The 20,944-nt window shown below is 46.4% G+C and overlaps 1 protein-coding gene across 1 annotated transcript in view; it reads right to left on the bottom strand.

Moving 5' to 3' along the window:
• SLC10A6 (solute carrier family 10 member 6) overlaps positions 1 to 18,740 on the bottom strand; it is a 321,326-nt gene extending 302,586 nt beyond the window's left edge. Inside the window, exon 1 of the mRNA XM_085640859.1 lies at positions 18,364 to 18,740. Coding sequence (XP_085496985.1) covers positions 18,364 to 18,740 — 377 coding nt within the window. The remainder of the gene's footprint in view (positions 1 to 18,363) is intronic.
• Positions 18,741 to 20,944: the final 2,204 nt, after the last annotated feature.

Genomic DNA, 20,944 nt, shown 5'->3' with positions numbered 1-20,944 from the left:
GATTTCTCCACCAGAATCAGAAGTCCCACACCAGGGGCAATCTAAAAACACTCTGTGCTCTACCGGTGGGGTATTTACCATCAACTGCCCTTGCCATGTGCAGGACCAGAAACCTGGGAAGTTCTGCAAGTCTGCCAGAATAATCTGCATGGACATTGCTCCTAGGTAGAGAGCTGACTGACATGTGTATCTATGGGGCACCATTGAATGTGACTCCATGAGCATTCCACTGAAGAGACCAGGTACCTAGAAGAACCAATATGCTAACAAATACTGGCCACAATCCACTATCCCCAGTGAAGACCCACAATACCAGAAGATTCACTGTAGCGAAGAAAAAGTCATCACCCACTGTTGGAGGGGGCTTTGAGCAACACTGTGTACTCACAACTGCGACCTGAGTTTGTTTGGGTTCAACCTGGGTTGTTCACCTGATCAATTAGTGAATCCTTTGAGTATACTATATTAAAGCATTGTGGAGTCACACAATGGGCCCTCAGAGGATCAGCCCATTATAAGCAATAAGATGTGTGGCACATTTCAGTGAATGATACAGAAAGGATGCAGTATTACATCACACTGGTTCGAATGAATTCAGAATCTACTCGAGCCGGTATGAGGCAATGCTTCAGTTGTCCTGATTCAAAGGATTTACGAATTGATCAGGTGATTCTTGTGATGCCACCTAGTGGGGCAAATATCTATCAGCAAGGCTTGGATAGGTTTATGCTTATAGTTTGAATCCTGAGGAAGACCCAATTGGATTATTATAGTAACCCATACTGACTGTAGGGGTCGAAACATCAATGCATTAGAAAATACAGCTTGTACTATTTACACCTAGCTGGGAAGAAGAGAATGACAGTGGCCCGAAATACATAAAGTGTAATCAAATCAAATGTAGCCAAGCTTTGAAAATATTTGAGAACTCATTGTTCAAGGACTATAGTAGGTTGAAGAACTTTTTTGCACTTTGTTAGAAATGGGGGTCTCTAGTTGGCAAGGGCTTGCACCTTTGTCCAAATAGGGACCCTTCTTCCTAGTCAGGGTAAGGGAGTTACACTCCTAAAATAACCCCTGCTCACCCCTGTTGGACTTGACCCTTTTTGCAGGGTCATCCCTGAACTTTTTGCCTTCCTCCTGTATTTTGTCTGACCTGTTCTTGTTGGTTTTATAACTCTGGGCACTTTACCACTGCTGATCAGTGCTAAAGTGCATATGCTCTCCCTATGTTAAATTGATGTATGGATTAGTGACTCCATGATTGGATTATTTGGTTTACCTGTCTGACCCTAGTACAGTGCATCATGGGTGCCCAGGGCTTGTGAATCAAATGCTGCTGGTGGGCTTGCAGCACTGGTTGTGCCACCCACGGAAGCAGCTTGTAAAGTGTGTCCCAGGTCTGCCATTGCAGAGCCTGTGTGCAGTCTGGTACTGCCGTATTGACTGGGCAAGTGTACCCACTTGCCAGTTCCAAAACCTTCTCTTTTCTTCATTTCAGACACCCCTATGGTAGGCCCAAGGGCAGGGTGTATTGTAAGTATAAGGTAGGACATGCCCTTGTGTGTGTGGCATGTCCTAATAGTGAATTACAGCCATTTTTGTTTTTCACTATTGCAAAGCTACCTATTGCCCATAGGCCAGAATGGGCAGTTTGATTATTACATCTTATAATCCTAACTGAGCCAGGGAACATGGTAGAAATTCGCGTTTATTATGCCTGAACTCAGAATGATAAAATACATATTTTAGGGAAGTTGGTTTTAACATTGTGTGTTTGAAAATACCACTTTTAGAAAGTAGGTATTTTCTTGTCTAATCATCCAGGCCAGCCTCTGGTTGTGTATTCCTTGTCTGGAGTTTGAGTGACAGGGGCTGGGGGATTTCAGGAGACAGGGTGAGTCAGCACAGGGCTGAATAGGAAGATCTGCATGTAGATGGGTGGGAGGAGTTGCACCTGGGACCTGAATAGGGCTGTGCCTTCCCTCCACAATGCTGGCTCCACCTCCTGTGGTGCGTCTGATGTCCCTAGCCTACACTGTGAAAGGAAAGAAGGAGTCTTGTCAACAAAGTGCTCCAGGACTGCCCAGAACTGGTTTGGACTAGGCAAATGCCTCTCTGCCTTCAGAGAACAAAGAGAAATTGTGAATAAAAAGGGGGACCCAGACCCCAGAACTTTAGATCACTTTGGGAAACAAGAAGAAACCTGTGCTGAGGAGAGGAACCAGGGAGACTGAGGAGAGACTATCCCTAAGCTTGAGGGATTGGCCTGCAGTGGTTGCCTGACTGCCAAAGAGAGGAGAAAGGAACTTTTTGTGTACTTTATTCAACTTGTGAAGGATCTCCAAGGACTTGAGAAAAGAGCTTGCCTCCTGCTGAAGTCTTAGGGACAACAGACTTCACCAACCAGCTCCCCAAGAGTTATTTGGAAGTGCCTGCAGTTGTGCTGGGCTTTCTAAGGGACTGCGTGTCGCAAGGTGCTGGAAGCGCGACTCACGAGCAAGAAGCGTGACGCCGAACTGCCGCTGACGCTTCACAACATGAAGCGCCTCGCATCGCCGGAGAAGAGGATCAACGTCACATCAGACACTAATCTAACAACCCCCTTGGTAGCTTGGCACGAGCAGTCGGGCTTATCTTAGAGGCAGTGTGTAAAGCATTTGCACATAACCAACAGTAATACAGTGTAAGCACTCCAAAAGGACACCACACCAGTTTAGAAAAATATCCAATATTTTGATATTCTTAAGACAAGACCAAAAACGATAAAAATCCACAATACAGTACTTAAAAAATCTTAAGTTATCAAAGTATCCTTGAAAAACAGTTCCTTGATGCCGATAGCTCCATCCGGGGCTATCACGGCGTCGTGAACAACAAACCAAACAGTTCTGGCTGACCGCGGCATCGCGGGTCAGCTACAGTGTCGGGAAGACCCGCAAACAGTACCTTTCAGAAATGCAGGGTGTCGATGACCTCTCGTTGAGCTTCTGAAAACACGGTGTCCACAGGCGTCGGTTCTGGATGTCAGTGCAGGAGTCGTCGGGCCCTCGAAGTCACACACGTTGCAGATCGAACTCCTCTTTGTTGAAGTCAGGAGCGCTGGCGTCAGCAGGCGTAGGGTGCTGCGGTGCGAATTGCAGTGGTGCAGTGTGCGGTGCCCTCAGGTCACAGTGCGAGCAGCAGCTCGGTGGCGGTGTCAGATGGCGTCGTCCGTGAGACCAGGGTCGCGGTGTGAGATGAAGGGGGTGCTCGTCACGGTGCTGGCAGGTCACGGTGCAAGCAGCGTCATTGTCATTGCTGAAGCGCTGTCGTCGGCTTACGAACTGAAGTCGATGGCACTGGCGTTGGGAGGCCAAGGCTGCGGTGCAGGATGAGGGTGATGCGTTGTGTAACTTTACAAGCGGTGCCCTCAAACCACGGTGCAAGCAGCGGCATTGAGTCCAGCTTGGAGCGGCGTCGTTGGGGATACCAAGGCGTCGTCGTGAAGTGAGGCGGTGCAGAGTGCAGCTCGGTGGTGGTGTCAGCAGGCATCGTCGGTGAGACCAGAGTCGCGGTGCGGCATTGCGGCGGTGTCCTCTGCGGTGCCTTTAGGACATGGAGTCGGCAGCGGCGTCGCCGAAGTCGTCGGGTTGCTTTTCTTCTGTTGCAGCACAAAACACGCAGTTCCCAGGGCTGAGGGCAGAAGAGCTTGAAGTCTTTGCTGTTCCTGAGACTTCTTGAACAGGGGGCAAGCTCTACCTCAAGCCCTTGGAGAAACTCACAAAAGAAGATTGCAGAAAGTTCAGTCCAGTCCTTTCACTGCCCAAGACAGAAGCAACCACTGCAGGCCAACACAGCAAAGCACACAGCAAAGTGGTAGTTCCTCCTCACAGCTTCTCCAGCTCTTCTTCTTGGCAGTCTTCTTGATCCAAAGCAGTTCTAAAGTCTTTGGCTCCCAATATTTATACTAGCAAATCCTTTGTCCTCTGCAGGCAGAGGGGCCTGTACCTAGTTCAAACCAGTTCTGGGTGCATTCTGCCAGTGTGCACCTTCTTCCTTTGTCAGTGTATGCCAAGGTCATCCGACACACCCACACCACAGGAGGTGGAGCCAGCATTGTGGAAGGCAGGCACAGCCCTATTCAGACCCAGGTGCTAAAATTGATACGTCCAATTGTTGAATTGAATTAATATGAATTAATATTGAATTCATTTTGATTGTTTTTGATCTTTATGCAGATCTGATCGACTGTAACATGATATTTGTCTAGGTTACCAACATACCTGGGAATTATGTATTTGAAATGCATTTATATGATTGCTTTTCAATTATTTAAATATGGATTGTTCAGAGGTTGTTTAATGTATTAGTGATTTGCTGGAGACTCTGCTCGGTTTATTTTACAAACATGCTAATTAGGTCAGTGTGCTGGGCGGCCAAAGGATATATAGATCCTAGCCAGATGGGTGGCCCATTATAAATTAAAATAAGAAAATATGAATTTTGGAAATTTCTGTGGGCCAGATGTGATATCAATGTATGACATTCTTTATCCGGCGTTATAATTTCTTTTCCATCTGATGTAAAAGGTGAATGTAAATTGGATAATCGCTTTTCTAAACCATTCTAAGACGGCCGACTTTTCTTTAAGACATTTGTCCACTCTTTATGTTTAGTATTATTACGTTGTACGTAATATCTATGTTTGTATATATGTTGTTTCACTATGTGTGAAGTTACCCATGAGCAAGGTGTTTTTTTGCCGAAACGCGTAGGGTTTACTTTTTTTTGGCCTTAATGCACTTTGAATAAATTCAAATCGATTTATCTTAAAATCGCTCTATATTTGGAAGGAGTGCACGTGTGCAATCTTGTTTGCATGGTGAAACTTTTTATATATATATATATATATATATATATATTTTTTTTTTTTTTTATATATATATATATAAATATTATCTACTGGCGGTCGCCAGTAGATAGTTATAGTTAGGACCGTGTTTCCATAGGAAATCTCAAAATTCTATTTTGAATAACTTTGGCGCCGGTTGACGAATCCTGGCGAAATTTTCAAAACTAATGGGGCACTCCGCTCAGCTCCTACCCTGAAAGTTTCGGGGGCATTCGTCAAGCAGGGGCCGAGAAAAAAGGGGGGTCCCAAAACGCGTTTTCCCCATGCATTTTCCCATAGGACCTTTAGTCGAAGGTACAGCCCGAACGGCTGAACAGAATTACTTGAAATTTGGCAAAGAGGTAGTCCTCAGGTCAGGGATGTGCCTTTTGCATATATGGAGTCAATCTGTTCAGTAGTTCCTGAGAAAATTGCAGTTAAAGTACATAAATATCTATAGCCGCGCACCCTAACGTGCGCAAGCGTAATTCTGATTGGTGGTTACATGTCAGTCAACGTTCGAATCGGTTGAAATCAGGAAGTGTCGGCCACCATTTTGTTTGTTTTGAGTGCGAGAGTGAAAAAGGAAGGTGGCAAATGTGAAAAGGGGGCAGGGTAGAGAGTTCCTGACCCCCTAGCCTTTGTCAGGGGGTCCCTGAAGGCAGAAAAAAACATTTTAAGTTTTTTTTTAAAAACTCGCGGGGTGCGCGCACGGTGAAAAACCATTCAAAAAAAAATGTTTAATACGTAGTTTATTGTAAAATAAATATATAAAAAATATAATAATAAATACATAACTTAGCATTTAAAAAAACGTACAAATTCACTGATAAAAACAAAGGTTTCACACACGTTATAGTTAGGAATTAGCATTTAAAAAACCTTGCAAATTCAATAGGTTTCACACATGTTATAGTTAGGTGGACATTTCACTCGTAAAAAAACAATTAAATTCCCCCGTTATAGTTAGTTCAGATAACTATAACTCGCGCGACCGCCACTCTATCAAAAGGATGATGTCATCAGTGATGTCATGAGTTTGTTAAGTGAATATATATATATATGCACATCAGATGATTACTTTGGATGTGCACCTCAACTCACTCCTACATCACAAAGAAAACACCTCAAATGATCAAAGCCACTGGCCAAACATCACAATGGCAATAACCAAAACTCAATACATCACTTGGTGCAAACACTGCATCTCAGACTGGGGAAGTAAGCAGCCATGATTGAGAGCCTCAGCAACCAGGGTCCACTCTCTGAGGTAGACACATCCGCCCCCACTCAGATTCCAAACTCCCGGTTTCCGAGTCAGTAACACTCAGCTTTAAACACACTAGAAGGTTTGAGAAAGACCTCCCCCTGGGCCAGAGGAATCTTACCATAACTGGCCAGGTTCCAAGCAAGAATTCCCACGGCAGGAAGGAGTTCTCACGTCCCCTTTTCCAAATCTCACATGTTCCAGCCTTTATCTTGACGAAGCTCACAAAGCCTTTCAGAGTACATAAACAATCCCTCACAAAAACAGAAAGACCTTGAACGTGAATAACCCAAGCAACTTGCAAGCATTAATGTGCATGCAGAAAAGCTGAAGCGAGGCAAAGCCAGGAAAAAGGATGACATGAGGCCATGTCAAAGCCAATAGAAAGCACTTCATAATTCTCATTAATGTACAACACAATGCACAATTGTGCACAACTGCTCATAGATTCACACACTTCATCTCTCAATGTACAACACTGAGCACATGTGTGCATCACTGCCCACAACACTGCGCTTCGAGACCAAAAAGTACATTCCACAACTCTCTCTCCCTTTCACACTTTCAAATGCACATCCCACACGCTCTGCTCTTGGCAAGGCAGTTCTACTCCATGACAGCTCTCACTGAAAGACAGCAAGACTACAAGAAAGAAGAGAAGCAAGGCATGTGCAGGACCGTCGTACATCCAGGCTAGGATGAAATAACACACTAAAGTCAGTTAAAATAATTGTAGTCAAATGTCATCACTGCGCGTCAAACCACAAGAGTGCCTCTAGCACTACAGCCCCTGCAATGCACTGCTTCTGATCTCACATATTATATCCCTCATGACATGGTCAGTGACATCACTGTCGACATCTCAAATGACATCACTGAATGCATCATCTCAGGAGTGTTTCATAAAATGTTTCGGAAACTTAAAGATATATAATCAACTACAGCATAAGGTAAATTACTATTCTTTCTCTACTAGTAATTAGTCATGCTATTTCTAACATATGTCATCAGAGCAGCTGTGTGACTGTATCAGTATAAGTGGATATCTGAGTTGCTGCATGGGTGTGTGAGTGGGTGTGTGAGTGAGTGGCTGCATGGATGTGTTAGTGGGTATGTGAGTAGCTGTATGGATGAGTGAGTAGCTGTGTGAGTAGCTGTATTGGAGAGTGAGTGTGTGAGTGGCTTAACGGGTGAATTACTGGCTGTGCGAGTGGCTGCATAGGTGTGTGTGTGAGTAGCTGTATGGGTAATTGACTGGTTGTGAGAGTGGCTGGGTGGGCAAGGGAGTGGATGTGTGAGTGGCTGTAAGGATGAGTGAGTGGGTGTGTGAGTGATTGTATAGATGTATGAATGGGTATGTAAGTGTTTCTGTGGGTGTGTGAGTAGTTGTATAATTGAGTGAGTAGCTGTTTCAGTGACTGTAAGGGTGTGTGGGTATCTGAGTAGCTATATCAGTGAGTTAGTGGCTGTGTGAGTTTCTGTATGGGTGATTGTGTAGGTGTGTGAGTGGCTGTAAGGGTGTATGAGTGAGTGTGTAAGTATCTGTATGGCTGGATGTGTGAGTGGCAGTATTGGTGAGTGAGTCGGTCTATGAGTTGCTGTATGGGTGAGTTAGTAGGTGTGTGACAGTATGAGTCAGTGGATGTTTGAGTGGCTCTATGGATGACTGATTGGTTGTGTGAGTACCGATATGGGTCCATGAATGGGTATGTGATGGGTTGTGTGGGAGTGGCTGTATTACAGGTTCTATGGGGGTGTGAGTGGGTGTGAGAGTGGTTCTGTGGATGATGTCATGAGTGATGTCATATGTGAGATCATAAGCAGAGCATTGCGGGACATAAGTTATAGTTAGCTCAGGTAACTATAACTGTTGAGTTCACTGGTTTTGTACAAGTGAAATCTGAGCCTAACTATAACATCTCTGTAACCATTGTTTTTTCAGTGAATTTCTAAGGTTTTTTAATTCCTTTTCCTAGCTATAACGTTCTAGTAACCTTTGTTTTTTTGGTTAAATTTCTAGAGTTTTTTTCAATTCTATTTCCTAATTATACCATCCCTGTAAACTTTGTTTCTTTAAGTGAATTTCTAAGGTTTATTTAATTTAATTTTCTTACTGTGACCTGTAACCTTTGAGAGTCAGTGTGTGAGTGAGTGCATGAGTGTCTCAGTGGGTGTGTGAGTGAGTGAGTGACTCAATGGGTATGTGAGTGGGTGCATGAATGTCTGAGTAAGTGTCTGAGTGGGTCTGTGAATAGGTGTGAGAGTGTCTGAATTGGTTTGCAGTTACCACCATGAGTGTTTCAGTCTGTGAGTGATTGTGTTAGTATCTGAGTGGGTCTCTGAGAGGATGTGTGAGTCTCTGAGTGGATATGTGAGTGAGTACATGAGTCTCTGAGTGGGTCTGTAAGTGAGTGCATGAGTCTCTGAGTGGGTCTATGAGTGAGTGCATGAGTCTCTGAGTGGGTCTATGAGTGAGTGCATGAGTCTCTGAGTAGGTCTGTGAGTGAGTGCATGAGTGTCGGAGTGGATCTGAGTGGGTGCATGAGTCTCTGAGTGAGTCTCTGAGTGTGTGTGTGTGTGTCTGAATGGGTATGTGATAAGTGCATGAGTCTCTGAGTGGATCTGTGAGTGGGTGCATGAGTCTTTGAGTGGGTATGTGAGTGTTTGAGTGCTCTTTGTTTCTCCCTCATCTGCTCTGTTTTGTTTCTTCTGCTTGTTTTCTGCCCTCTGTTTTGCCATTTCTGCTAGATTTCCTTCTGTCTGTTTTGCCCTCTTCTGTTCTGCCTTTTCTGTTTGTTTTTTTCACCCTTTTTGTTTTGCCTTTCCTGCTAATTTTTCTGCCCTGTTTTTTTTTCCTACTCATTTTTCTGCCCTCTTTTTTGACTTTTCTGCATGTTTTTCTGCCCTCTGTTTTGCCTCTTATGAACCTGGGGACCACCACTTCCCCCGTGCTTTAGTGATATTTAGGCTGGGGTGACAGGAACCCATCTCCATTGAGTTCCAAGAGCCCCGGAGACAGCCACCTCCCTAGGGCTTTATTTATAACAATGGAGAGGCACCGAATTGACCCCCCCTCCTGGAGTTTACATATGTCCCGGAGACCACCACCTCACTGTGCCACTGGAACCAAGTTATACCTTGCTGAAGAGCACTAACAAGGGCAAAACCAGTCCTAGGTTGCTTGTGTTCCAGTTCAGGACTGGCAGTTCGGGCTGGACTCTTCCAAAGAAGCAAGTGAAAGACCAAATTTCCTCTTTAGCAGAATCAATCAATTCAGTTACATCCACACAATATAACCATATAGCATCATCAGAACATAAATTCACAAATCTAAAATACTAAAGAATGTTTTTTATTAACTCTTATTAAGACAATCTATTACAATAATTTAAATCATTTTCATTTAAAAAAAGCCTTTGGGGGCGTAGCTAGCAGCCAATGAAAACGGGCGCAGCCTAAGAGAGCTCCGCGATCGACGACGGCTCTCCCTACTAATCCTGTCATCATTCCGGTGGCATATCGCAATCCAATCAGTAGAGGTGACACCGGAACATCAAGCGCAGGGATGCTGAAAGTCTGAGCCCGTACGAGCACCCGGCAGAGACTGAGACCGTTGGGCAGAGTCACCGCCTGGGCACCGAAGATACGCCGGGGCCTCGCGTGACTCGAGCGCTGCCTGGGGCGGAGGCGGAACTGGCTCGGATCCATGCGGATGTAGAAGAGACCAGGATGGCACAGATAGCACCGATGGCAGCCGCAGGCCAAGCCTCACAACGCGGCGTATAGATCACCGACGCAGCTGCCCGGACCCAAAAAGATTTCTGGGCGCCGCCCTCACCAGACGGCCTGGAGGGGCGAAAAACAACCAAGAGCCATGCTGGGGCCCGGACCGGGACCATAATCTGCAAATAGCACCACGCAGACAATACGGGCGTAGGTAGGGACCGGGGGGGACTTGGGCGGCTTGCAGATGGCTGGCATCCCACTGCAAAACCCGCCCGCCACGCACGTCAGGAGTGCGCTTCAAGTATCAGATATCCCACGGTGGCGAGGCCTGCTTGTGCAGAAGTAACGGAGCTCATAGTACTAAGGTTGGTGGAATGAATGACACGCGCCCTGCATTCCCTGGGCCATAAACTCTCCTGCATCCTCAGGCCATCATCTGGCGGCCCCACATTGTGAAATAAAGTACACAATTGACGGATTGTACATATCGGCCCGCAGTTCCCACTAACAATTGACACACAGGATCCTGGCAGCCGCTACACGTGAGGGAGACAAGCATTGCCTAGATAAACTGGAGCAGGGCAGGGGGCTATTGCAGCAACAGAGGAGCCTAATAGACTTACAGGGTGGAGGCGGCGAGGCCGAACTGAAAATTAACCCGGGTTGCAGTGACTCGCGTGTGGTAATACCTGCTCTTAGAGAGGCGAAAGTGGGAAACTGGAAAACCTAAAGGCCGCGCGTGGACGATACACCCGCAGGCAGGCTGTGACTACTGTTCTCCCCCCCCTGAGTGCCTAATGGCGCCGCCCGGAGAGCTAGATAACATGGTAGGACGGGGCCAGCGCACGGTACAAAGCAACAAGCTGGACAAATCTGCCTACCACAAAGACCAGCCGGTCACGCCAGAGGCACTCACAGAACGCGGAGAAGGCTCACAGACCGCAAAACCTAAGGAGGTCACCCTGCAGGACATAATGGCCACCTTACACCAGGTACAAACATCTACTGACACAATCTCCACAGACATTACACTACTATGTGCGGATGTCTCCAAGATGTGTACGAGAATAGCGGAAGTTGAAACTACCACAGCAGCTCTCTCCATGGACATGGCGACTTTGCAGCGACAGGTCCGGAAACTAGAACTGGCACACAAGCAAATGGCAGACAAGCTTGATGATCAGGACGGCCGCTCGAGGTGGAACAATGTATGCCTGGTTGGAGTACCGGAGAATGTGGGGGGACCGGCACTGGACCTCTTCATAGAAGACCTCATTAGGAATCAACTACAGCCACGTGAGGTGTCCAGCTTCTTTTCCGTGGAAAGGGCCCACCAAGTGCCTGGGGGAAGACCCCGGCTGGGGGCCCCCCCAGACCCATACTAGCACATATATTCAATTTCCGAGATTGGGATAAAATTCTGCAGGCGGCGCGCATTGCCTCCCCAATACATGTTGAAAACTGCACTGTGACCCTCTATCCAGACTACATGGCAGCAGTGACCAAGCAGCGATGTAATTTCTTGGATGTCAAGAAAGAACTGCGCAATCGAGAACTTAAGTATGCAATGCTGTTCCCTGAGAAACCGAGGGTAGAGGCAGAAGGGAAAACCTGGTTCCTCACAACACCTGAGGAAGCCCACGACTGGCTGGAGGGGTGGCGCCCAGCTGCGGGGCCCAGGAGTCAGGGACAGAGTCAGAGACATCAAGCCATGGCATCTGCGTTGTCGGGAGCGAGGGAGCTGGAAGCCTTGGGTGGTACGCAACAGAACGCAGCTGAGAACTCGGATTGATGTCGCACTTCACAGACCTTGGGACGAAGTGGGGGACAACCCCAATGGCTTGGGCGCACAGACCCGACACCACCATACTTTGCTGTGGGAAATCCACTGACCAGGATTACAATAGACATACGGACTGGTGTCACCAGAAACACTTGCTGTTGCAGCAGTGAAATGTAGGTGTGAGCAAATTACCACTATAAAATAAAAGTATAAGGGAGGGACTTCAGGAGACCGCTGAACGGCTCTCCCCCTCACACAAGTACAAAGTTCTGGGAAATAAGTGCTCTGCTAAGTTGGGGTGGCGGGTAGTTCTAAGTCCACCGTGCAGGGAGGCAGGGAGGAGGGAGGTGGGTAGGGGTCAGTTAAACAAGTTATTGTTTGGTTTGTTACAGATACATAGTGATTTACTTGATGGCATACATGATGGCAACATGACGCTGAGATTACAGGGCGCTCTCTACTCCTACATAGATGATGTCACACACGACACGAATAGACACACTCACGGACGTTTCAAACACCCAGTCATTGACCTCTAGGGAGATGTCACTTCCTTTCACTGTGATCTCATGGAATGTAAATGGTCTGGGTGACGAGATAAAAAGGGGACTGGTCCAATACATTAAACGTAAGGGTCCGGCTGTCGCGCTGATATAGGAATCGTATTTGATGGGCTCGGCCTGCAGAGCCCTGGATAGATGGGCCTACAAAATGGCAGCACACTCTGAATTCACCTACGGTTCTCGGGGTGGGGATTCTGGTCCATAAACGCTTCCCACTGATAGTAACTGGGTCCTGGACAGACAACCAAGGACGATTTGCAGCGATATCATGTCAATGGGAGGGACGGTCGTACAATCTGGTATCAGTCTATATCCCACCGACGCTGTACCGGACAACCTTCCCTGCTTTGGGGAAATTCCTGTTATCACTCCCGCAGGGTGAACTTATTGTAGGGGGCGACTTTAACGCTACGATTGACGCATCCATAGATAGAAAACCCCCTAGAGACCCCAGTAGTGCAAACCTTAAATTAGTGGACTTTGTTGACGCCATTGGTCTCATAGATGTCTGGAGAGCCAAGTACCTGCAGGAGCGACAATACACCTTCCACTCTGTAGTTCATAATAGTCTTTCAAGAATAGACTACATATTCACATTGGCAGCAGGGCTGGAAAGGGTATTAGAGATCCTCACTTACCCTGGGGCATCTCAGACCACTCACCAGTGCTCATTACATATGCATCCTACACCCCGGACGACGCCGACTGTTTCCACTCTACCCTGGGTATCTTAAAAACCGTAAGATTGGGAAAGGTCTGCTTACAGCCACAGAGCAATATTTTGCGGACAATGAAAATTCTGTGTCTTCTCCAACGATGCTGTGGGAGGCATATAAAACTGTATTACGGGGCCTGGCAATCTCACTAGTTGCAAGGCATAAAAAGGTACAAAGACAGCAGATTGAGACTTTGGAACAAGGCGTAGCCCAGGCAGAGGCTGAACATGCCACAGACACCAGTGATGCCACGACACATAAGTTAAATTTAGCACAACAAGAATACAGGGTCTTTGCATGGGAGGAGGCGAAATCCAAACTCACCAGCACGCAGCACACTATTTACCAACTTGGTGATAAAGCAGGCAAGCTCCTAGCCTGACTGGATAGAAAGGAAAGAGCTAGCCGATGGGTGGCCTAACTTAAATTGGAGACTGAGATTATCACCACAGACCCGCAGCAAATAGTAGATGCTTTGGCGGCTCATTCTGAGAAAATATACACGCCCACAGCCACAAACACAATAAAAGAAAATCTAGCCTTTCTAAAGGACATACAAATGCCCACACTGTCCCGTGATGCAACTCAAGCGCTGAAAGCAGATCCGACTCCAGACGAGCTCGCGCTAGTAGTAGGCGCATTACATACGGGATAAGCCCTAGGACCTAATGGTATTCCTGTAGAATTCTACAAAAAAGTAGCAACTCAGCTCGTAGCCCATCTGCTTAACATGTACGAGGATAGTTTGGAAAAAGGGGAGTTGCCCAGAGATCAGCACTGAGCGACAATAGTTGCAATACATAAGCCGGGCAAGCCGCCGCAGGAATGCATGTCATATAGGCCGATTTCTTTGATAAATACAGAAGCTAAAATACTTGCTAAAGCACTGGCCATGAGGCTGCAACCATATCTCACAACAGTGATCCACCCGGACCAATCCGGATTTATGCCGAACCGTAACACAGCGCTGAATCTGAGGAGGCTCCATAGTGTCATGGCGCATAGGCCTACTATCGAAGAGACCGCAGTAATTTTGTCCCTGGATGCGCGTATGGCATTCGACCTGGTCGAATGGCCTTTTCTCTTTGCAGTCCTCTGCCACATGAGTTTCGGCCCCAAGTTCTGCGTGTGGGTGCAATTGTTATACAGAAAACCCCTGGCACAGGTTGTGGTAAATGGTCGCATCTCGGCAGACTTCCCTCTGTGAAGAGGGACGAGACAGGGCTGCCCCCTGTCACCGCTCCTCTTTGAAATAGTGTTGGAAACACTGGCGGCATGGATAAGACAGGATCCGGTCATTCGTGGGATAAAATGGGTTATGGAATGAGAAGATCACATCTCGCTATATGCGGATGATGTGTTATTGTACCTGGCATCCCCTGCGCGTTCTATTAATTGCCTATTAGATATATGGGCAGCATATGGGCGGGTCTCGGGCTATACCATAAAATGGGCAAAATTGGTCCTCTATGTACCCCACGGTCCCCCGCTGCGGCTCCCGCGTAACTGCAAAATCCAGATTGCTGAAAAGGGATTTAAATATCTCAGCATATATATAGCACATCAGGCCACGCATTTCATTGAAGAAAACCTCCTGCAGCCCCTAGCGCGATTCCGCCGAGATGTCAAACACTGGCGATCACTACCACTCACGCTACTGGGCAGGGCAGCCCTTTTTAAGATGATGGCACTTACCAGATTCTTATATGTCTTGCAAAACACCCCGATCCCAGTTTCCCCAGCATACTTTACAATCTACTGGAAGCTGAAGAGATTCTGGGGGTATTGTACAATAAATCCAGGAGGATGTCTCTCACAGGCCCAACGGCACACACCGTCCAAGTCTGGTTTGCAGCACAACGAGCGCTGGGCTGGAAGGGGGTCGTAACGCAGGCTGCACCATTATGGGATACCCGGCGGTTAGGTAAACTGCGAAATACCAAGGGATTTAGACAATGGGACTTGATAGGTATCTCAAAGGGAGATATGTGGAAAAAAGGCAGGGTTGTCACGTTCACCCAACTACAGGTCACTTACAGACTAGCACGAACTGAAACGTTTAGATATATGCAGATTAGACATGCACACATGGCAATAATTCCACCAGGCACACAATTGCCGGAGGCATCACTGCAAGAGGACAGACTTCTGATGGACTACTTGAGCAAAAAAGCCATTTCCCAAAACCTACTGGAAAATAATAAATAATCAGCCGGACCCCACAACAGCCCTTAAGGAAAGATGGGAGGCTGACGTGGGAGAACTGGATGAGGCAGATTGGCAGGAGGGAATTGCGTCCCCAAAAGAGGTAGCGATACCTTATAAACTAAAACTAATACAATTGAAAATTCTACACCGCACTTACTATACGCGAACACTTCTACATAGATTAGGCAGTACGGACACACCACTCTGCCTGATACAGTGTGGTGCACCAGGCACATTTTGGCACACACTCTGGCAATGCCCGGCAATCACATCTTATTGGGAGACGATTATGCACACGATTTCTCAGGTTACTGGAGTTACGGTTCAGCCGGAACCAAAGGGATGTCTACTCAATATTTGGGAGCCTACAGATCTCAACCATGCGGCTCAAGACTAGGTGACACTGGGTATGGCATTGGCAAAGCGGAGTATAGCTCAGCACTGGGGATCAAGACTTACCCCTAACCATCAACAGTGGTGTCGTGACATGGACGGCACAATGATAATAGAGAAATCAGTCTATGTCCACAGGGGGTGCCCCACAAAATTGACTAGGGTGTGGGGAAGGTGGAATACATTCCGGGGCAATATCTGCGAACCCCCACATGAGGAACCATTGTCAGATGATAGTGATTAAAGAACCGAGGCGAGAGTACTGTGATGTGATGTGTAATGTGACTCTTTGCAGCTATGTTGTCAATGAGTGAGAGACAGAACTTTCTAATCAATGTAAAAGGTGAACAACTACTGTATAATGTCTCATCACACTATGTATGCGATATTGAATATTCTAGTAATGTATCGATTATTGTTCAAGACAAAATGCCAATAAAAATGTTTTTTTTACAAGCCTTCAGTAAACCATTACATTTCTTCAACACAATAAATTGTTATATATATATCAAAAAGGCATAAAAACCTATATTGTATCAAGGGCGGGTCATATAAAAAAACACACACAGAACTTTCTCAATTTGTACACAAAAGAGCGGGAGAAAACAATAGACAGAAAGCTCATATCATTGTAAAGAAACAGCAGTCAATAATAGATTATCTGTCACAGTCAGATTGCTTTAAATACTATGTTTCCATTGACTTGCAAACATCCTAAAGATCTAGTGTCTATACATAAAAAAGCATCAATGATGTTGGAGACAGTGCCTCCCAGGCAGCATTCCAAAGAAGAGCAGGGTAAACACTAATTTGCATATAGATGAGGTGGCATGGTAAATGAAAAATTATGAATTGTGATGCGACCTTAGCGATTGCCAGTGGCTGGGATTAATTAAAAAATTCCATTCATCACTTTGTTTTTGCATTTGAGCCCTAAGTGCGTCGGGTATGCCCAGACGTGGGTCCTAGGATCACTGTGCCACTGGAACCAAGTTATACCTCTCTGAAGAGCCCTAACTAGGACGAAAATGGACCTAGGTTCCTTGTATTCTGGTTCAGGGAGGACCTGGCCTAGCAGTTCAGGCTGGACAGTTCCCATGAGGAGTAGGGTCAAGACTTTTACACATATGGTTGGGCCCAAACTAAGATGCCATGATGGGAGAAAAATGACGTCTGGAGATGTGGCCCCAAGTGAATGCCAGTGGCTTGGATTAATTCAAGCATTCCATCCATCACCTTGTTGTTTTAGCCTCAAACATTATGAGGCTGATTCACAAAGGTCTTGGTTTAGGCATTTACACTGCACAATGCATAATTTACGCTCCTGCTTGTGCATAATTGCTACTGCTGTTTGGGTACTCAAAAACACTCTTGTGTGGCTCATGTGCAAATTGTGCATTTTATAATGTGCTACAGTATCTGTACGGTATACAAGTTAATGATTGAGTCATGGCTACTTTACTAATTCATTGAGCGCATGGTATATATAGGCAAAGTAAAACTTTTGCATGCGGTTGGTTAAACAATATGGTATTCATGTTTTATTTTAATAGTTTTACAGTAGATGGCATAATTTTTTATGTATATCCTGCACATCTTTACCACTGGTTAAATGTTCCCACTATTTTGGCACTACTTGCGCCAGAACCATGTGGGTGTCTGCTATGCATTCCAACAAACCTGATGAGTAAATATATGTAATTTTGTAGATATCCAAAAAAGTAAACTTTTGCTGGTGGTGACCTAATGTGTATTCGATCTCCTTGGCATCTCCTCAAAATCTCTACTAAGAATGCCTGTTTTTCGTCCCTCTTTGGAAAATGCCTATGTGTAATGTCTTCTTATGTTGTGTGCAGTAGGGACATAAGTATAAATAATGCAGCATGTGCACTGGAGCCAGGGCCCTGTGGTGTGAGGGGACCACTGTATCCCTGTACCACAATTATAGATTGTTTTCTCTACCAAAACAAGGAATTGGGGGCAGTGGTGTAACAAAAGCCCCAGCGGTGCTCTGGCGGGCCCCATCCGGTACTGGCAGGTCCCTGACCTGAGAGCTCCGAAGTGGATCCGGAGCATCAGGGACCCCCTCAAGTTTTGTTACATCACTCATTGGAGGGGGGGGGGGGCATTTTTCTTGCTTGCATTGGGGCCCATGGCACCCTTGTACAGCATGCACTCTTAGAAACAATTTACTCATGGACTCCACTTGCTCAAGGCATGGCCTCTTCGAGGCAAAGACTGGCAAAAAACTTTGAGGATGATTTGGGACACATCCTATATTGAGATTAATGCAACAGACATTACAGAAATGTTGCCTCATCAAAAAATACCGCAGACGTAAACCTTCAATTAAGCAGTCTCAGAAAAATCTTAGGGTATATGGCGATAGAGAAATCTCAGCATTCATCCATTTAACTCCTTGTTTATTGCTCTATCCATACATTCACCCATCCATCCGTTCAACCCACCAATCCATCCATCCACCCACCCCACCCATCCATTCACCCTACTACCGATCTATTCACCCAACCAACCATTTATTAATTCACCAACCCACTCATCCATTCATTCACTAACACACCCATCCATTCATTCACTAACCCACCCATGCACTAGTTCACCAACCCTCCCACCCATCCTTTAACCCACTAAACTACCGACCCACCCATTCTTTCATCCACTAATCCATCAATCTACCCACCCACCCAAACGTCTATCCATCTACCCATACACCCACACCCACTCACACTTTCATCCATCCGTCTACACTCACAACTCCATCCTCAAGACTTCAAAGTTGTAAAAAAAGAACATCAAGACAAGTGTAATCTTACCTGAGATCCATGTCTCCATCGACCCAATAGCTGATGATGTTGGAGACGGTGCCTCCCGGGCAGCATCCCATGATGAGAACAGCTATGGCCTGAGCCGGCTTCACGGAGAAAGTGACGGCCAAAATGGAGGCGGTGAGCGGCATGAGGCCGAACTGACACAGCAGCCCCAAGACGACCCCCCAAGGCCTATAGAGGTGGGCCAGCGCCTTTGCTAGCTCCACGGTGCAGCCAAGAGAAAACACCACCAGTCCTAGCATGACTGTCATCACCGCGCCAAGCACTACAGAGGCAACTTCACCTCCCCCAGCCTGAAGCGCCAGATCACCGCAAGTTTCATTCTGAAGATTCGAGGAAATATTCAGGCAGTTTTTCAACATCTTTCTTCGAAAGTTTGCTCGGGAATGCACCACTGAAGCACTGTCCCAGCACCGGACTCGGAGAGTGGCACCCGTCCAACTTTCCCCACTTTCGAATTCGTTTTGCATTATTAGCCCAAGTGGGATCTAAGCAGCAGGAATGCCTGTTACTATTGGTTACCTTAGTACTGCAAATAATTCATTCCTAATGAATTCTCACGGTTTTAGAAACGCAAACAGGAGCGCTTCTGTTTAACATGCGAGGAGGCTCCGCTCGTTCTCGATCGGACTAAAAATAAATGTTTGATATATTTTGTTTTTATTCGCCCATGCCGAACTCTCGTGCGGTGCAAATGGAGAGGAGACAGCAGTGAAGGTGAAGACAACATTTGTATAGTGGAAGCTTCGGCTTGAAAAACAAGTTTCTGCTTTTCCGATTCCTCCGAACGGCGAGATTATTAGAAATGTAGGTTCATTGAAAGCACGGCACTTGTTTTCAAGAATTGTGCAACAGTATTCTGAAAACTTCGAGGAAGATTTATTATTACTTCATGCAGCGCTGCGTGAAAGGGAAAGGGTAGAAATCCTCCATATTTAACACCAAACGACGCATTCCTGTTCTTTCTTTGCACTGGCGCACAATGTGCTGCCTAACGCCAGTGCAGACACCCTTGCACAGTGGTGTGCGGGTGTGCACAGTGGTGCAAGGGTGCCTGTGTTGCGGATAGGATTGTTTTTGTGTTGGAAGGGACACCTTTCCCACAAAAACAATCCTCTGAGACATTTTCCTCCTTCTATGTGTGCTTTCTGCAGCACACAGAGAAAGGGGGAAGCTTTCTATGTGTTTTCTGCAGCACACATGGAAAGCGGGAAGAACGAGGAGAAATAGAGAGATTTCTACCTGTTACGCCTTACGAGGGGAGGCATGGCATTTTGACACATTACCAGGTCCACCAGCAATGGTAAATCTGAGAATTAGCCAAAATACGTGAGTGTATACATGGGAACACCCATGCTCCACCCATACAACGGCTCCTTGGGGCAGGGTAACACAATGCAGTGATTTGCGTTGCATTCCTCTAGAATTATCAAACCATGCAGGGCAATGCATGGTGACATTGGATGGCTTGATAAATCGAACTCAGTAGTTGCGTTACCCTTGCGCCCCCTTGTTTGGCACAAGGGCGACACAACTTAAAGATGAATCTGCCCCAGGACTGAATCATTCAGTCTTTTGACAAATTGCAACACAGCGCACACCTAAGAATGAGCATTACCCCCTCTGCAGTGGGATAATGATCCCTGAACCCCCCCCCCAAGGTAGGATGAGGGGGCCCCCATCACACAACCATTCTCTCAATAAACTGATTGCACTGTACGCCATCCCGATGTATCCTTCTCACCACTGTACAGTCTCTAAAATATATTAAACTTTTTTGAAAACCATGCCTTAAAATGTTTTATTCAATTTAATGACAACATATGGTTCTAGAAAAATCTTTCCATCTCAGGGCCTGATTACGAGTTTGGAGGTCATGGTACCGCCCTCGAAATGACGTTGGATTTACTGCCCCTCAGTTGGCGAGCTGCCCGCCCTATTATGATGCATGCAGTTTCATAGACAAAAGACCGCCATGGACCCACCGCCGCCAGGAACTCCTGACCTTGGCAGAGGGATAGGCAATGCATCTGCCGGAGGGCAGACTACCAGTGTTACCGCCAGCCTAATCACGATGTGCCTTCCTGCCAATGTGACTGTAGTGGACAAACCACCACAGCTAAGTGGGCAGAAAGAGACAGAAATAAGGCTGAAACTCACCTGTACTCAGCTGCACATGTCCTGTGCCGCCATGGAGCCGATCGTACACATCCTGCTGTTGCTGCTTGATGACATCCAAAATCCAAACCGTTATGGACACAACCAACGGAAAGTCACAATCTACCTTGTTTCCATCTGCTTCCCAGTTAACAGATGTACAGCCAGGACATCTTGAGGTGTTTGGGTGCCCAAGCCCCATCATATGTTGTGGGTCCCTGTTCAGAACAGCTTTGAAAGTATGACCTAAATGCACCTCTTTGTTGTCTTCTTTGGCTAGGTCACTGACACACCATTCCAAATTCCAAATGTGTTTACATCTAATATTCATGGATAGTGATGTGTGTTTTAAATATTGCAACACAACAGCAGCTCCTCACTAACATTACATCAAATACACTTTGGGACA

Source organism: Triturus cristatus, chromosome 2_1 (genome assembly GCF_964204655.1).
Source record: "Triturus cristatus chromosome 2_1, aTriCri1.1, whole genome shotgun sequence".
Taxonomy (NCBI): domain Eukaryota; kingdom Metazoa; phylum Chordata; class Amphibia; order Caudata; family Salamandridae; genus Triturus; species Triturus cristatus.
Note: the sequence above shows the minus strand (reverse complement) of the source record. Positions and strands in the feature narration are given on the sequence as shown.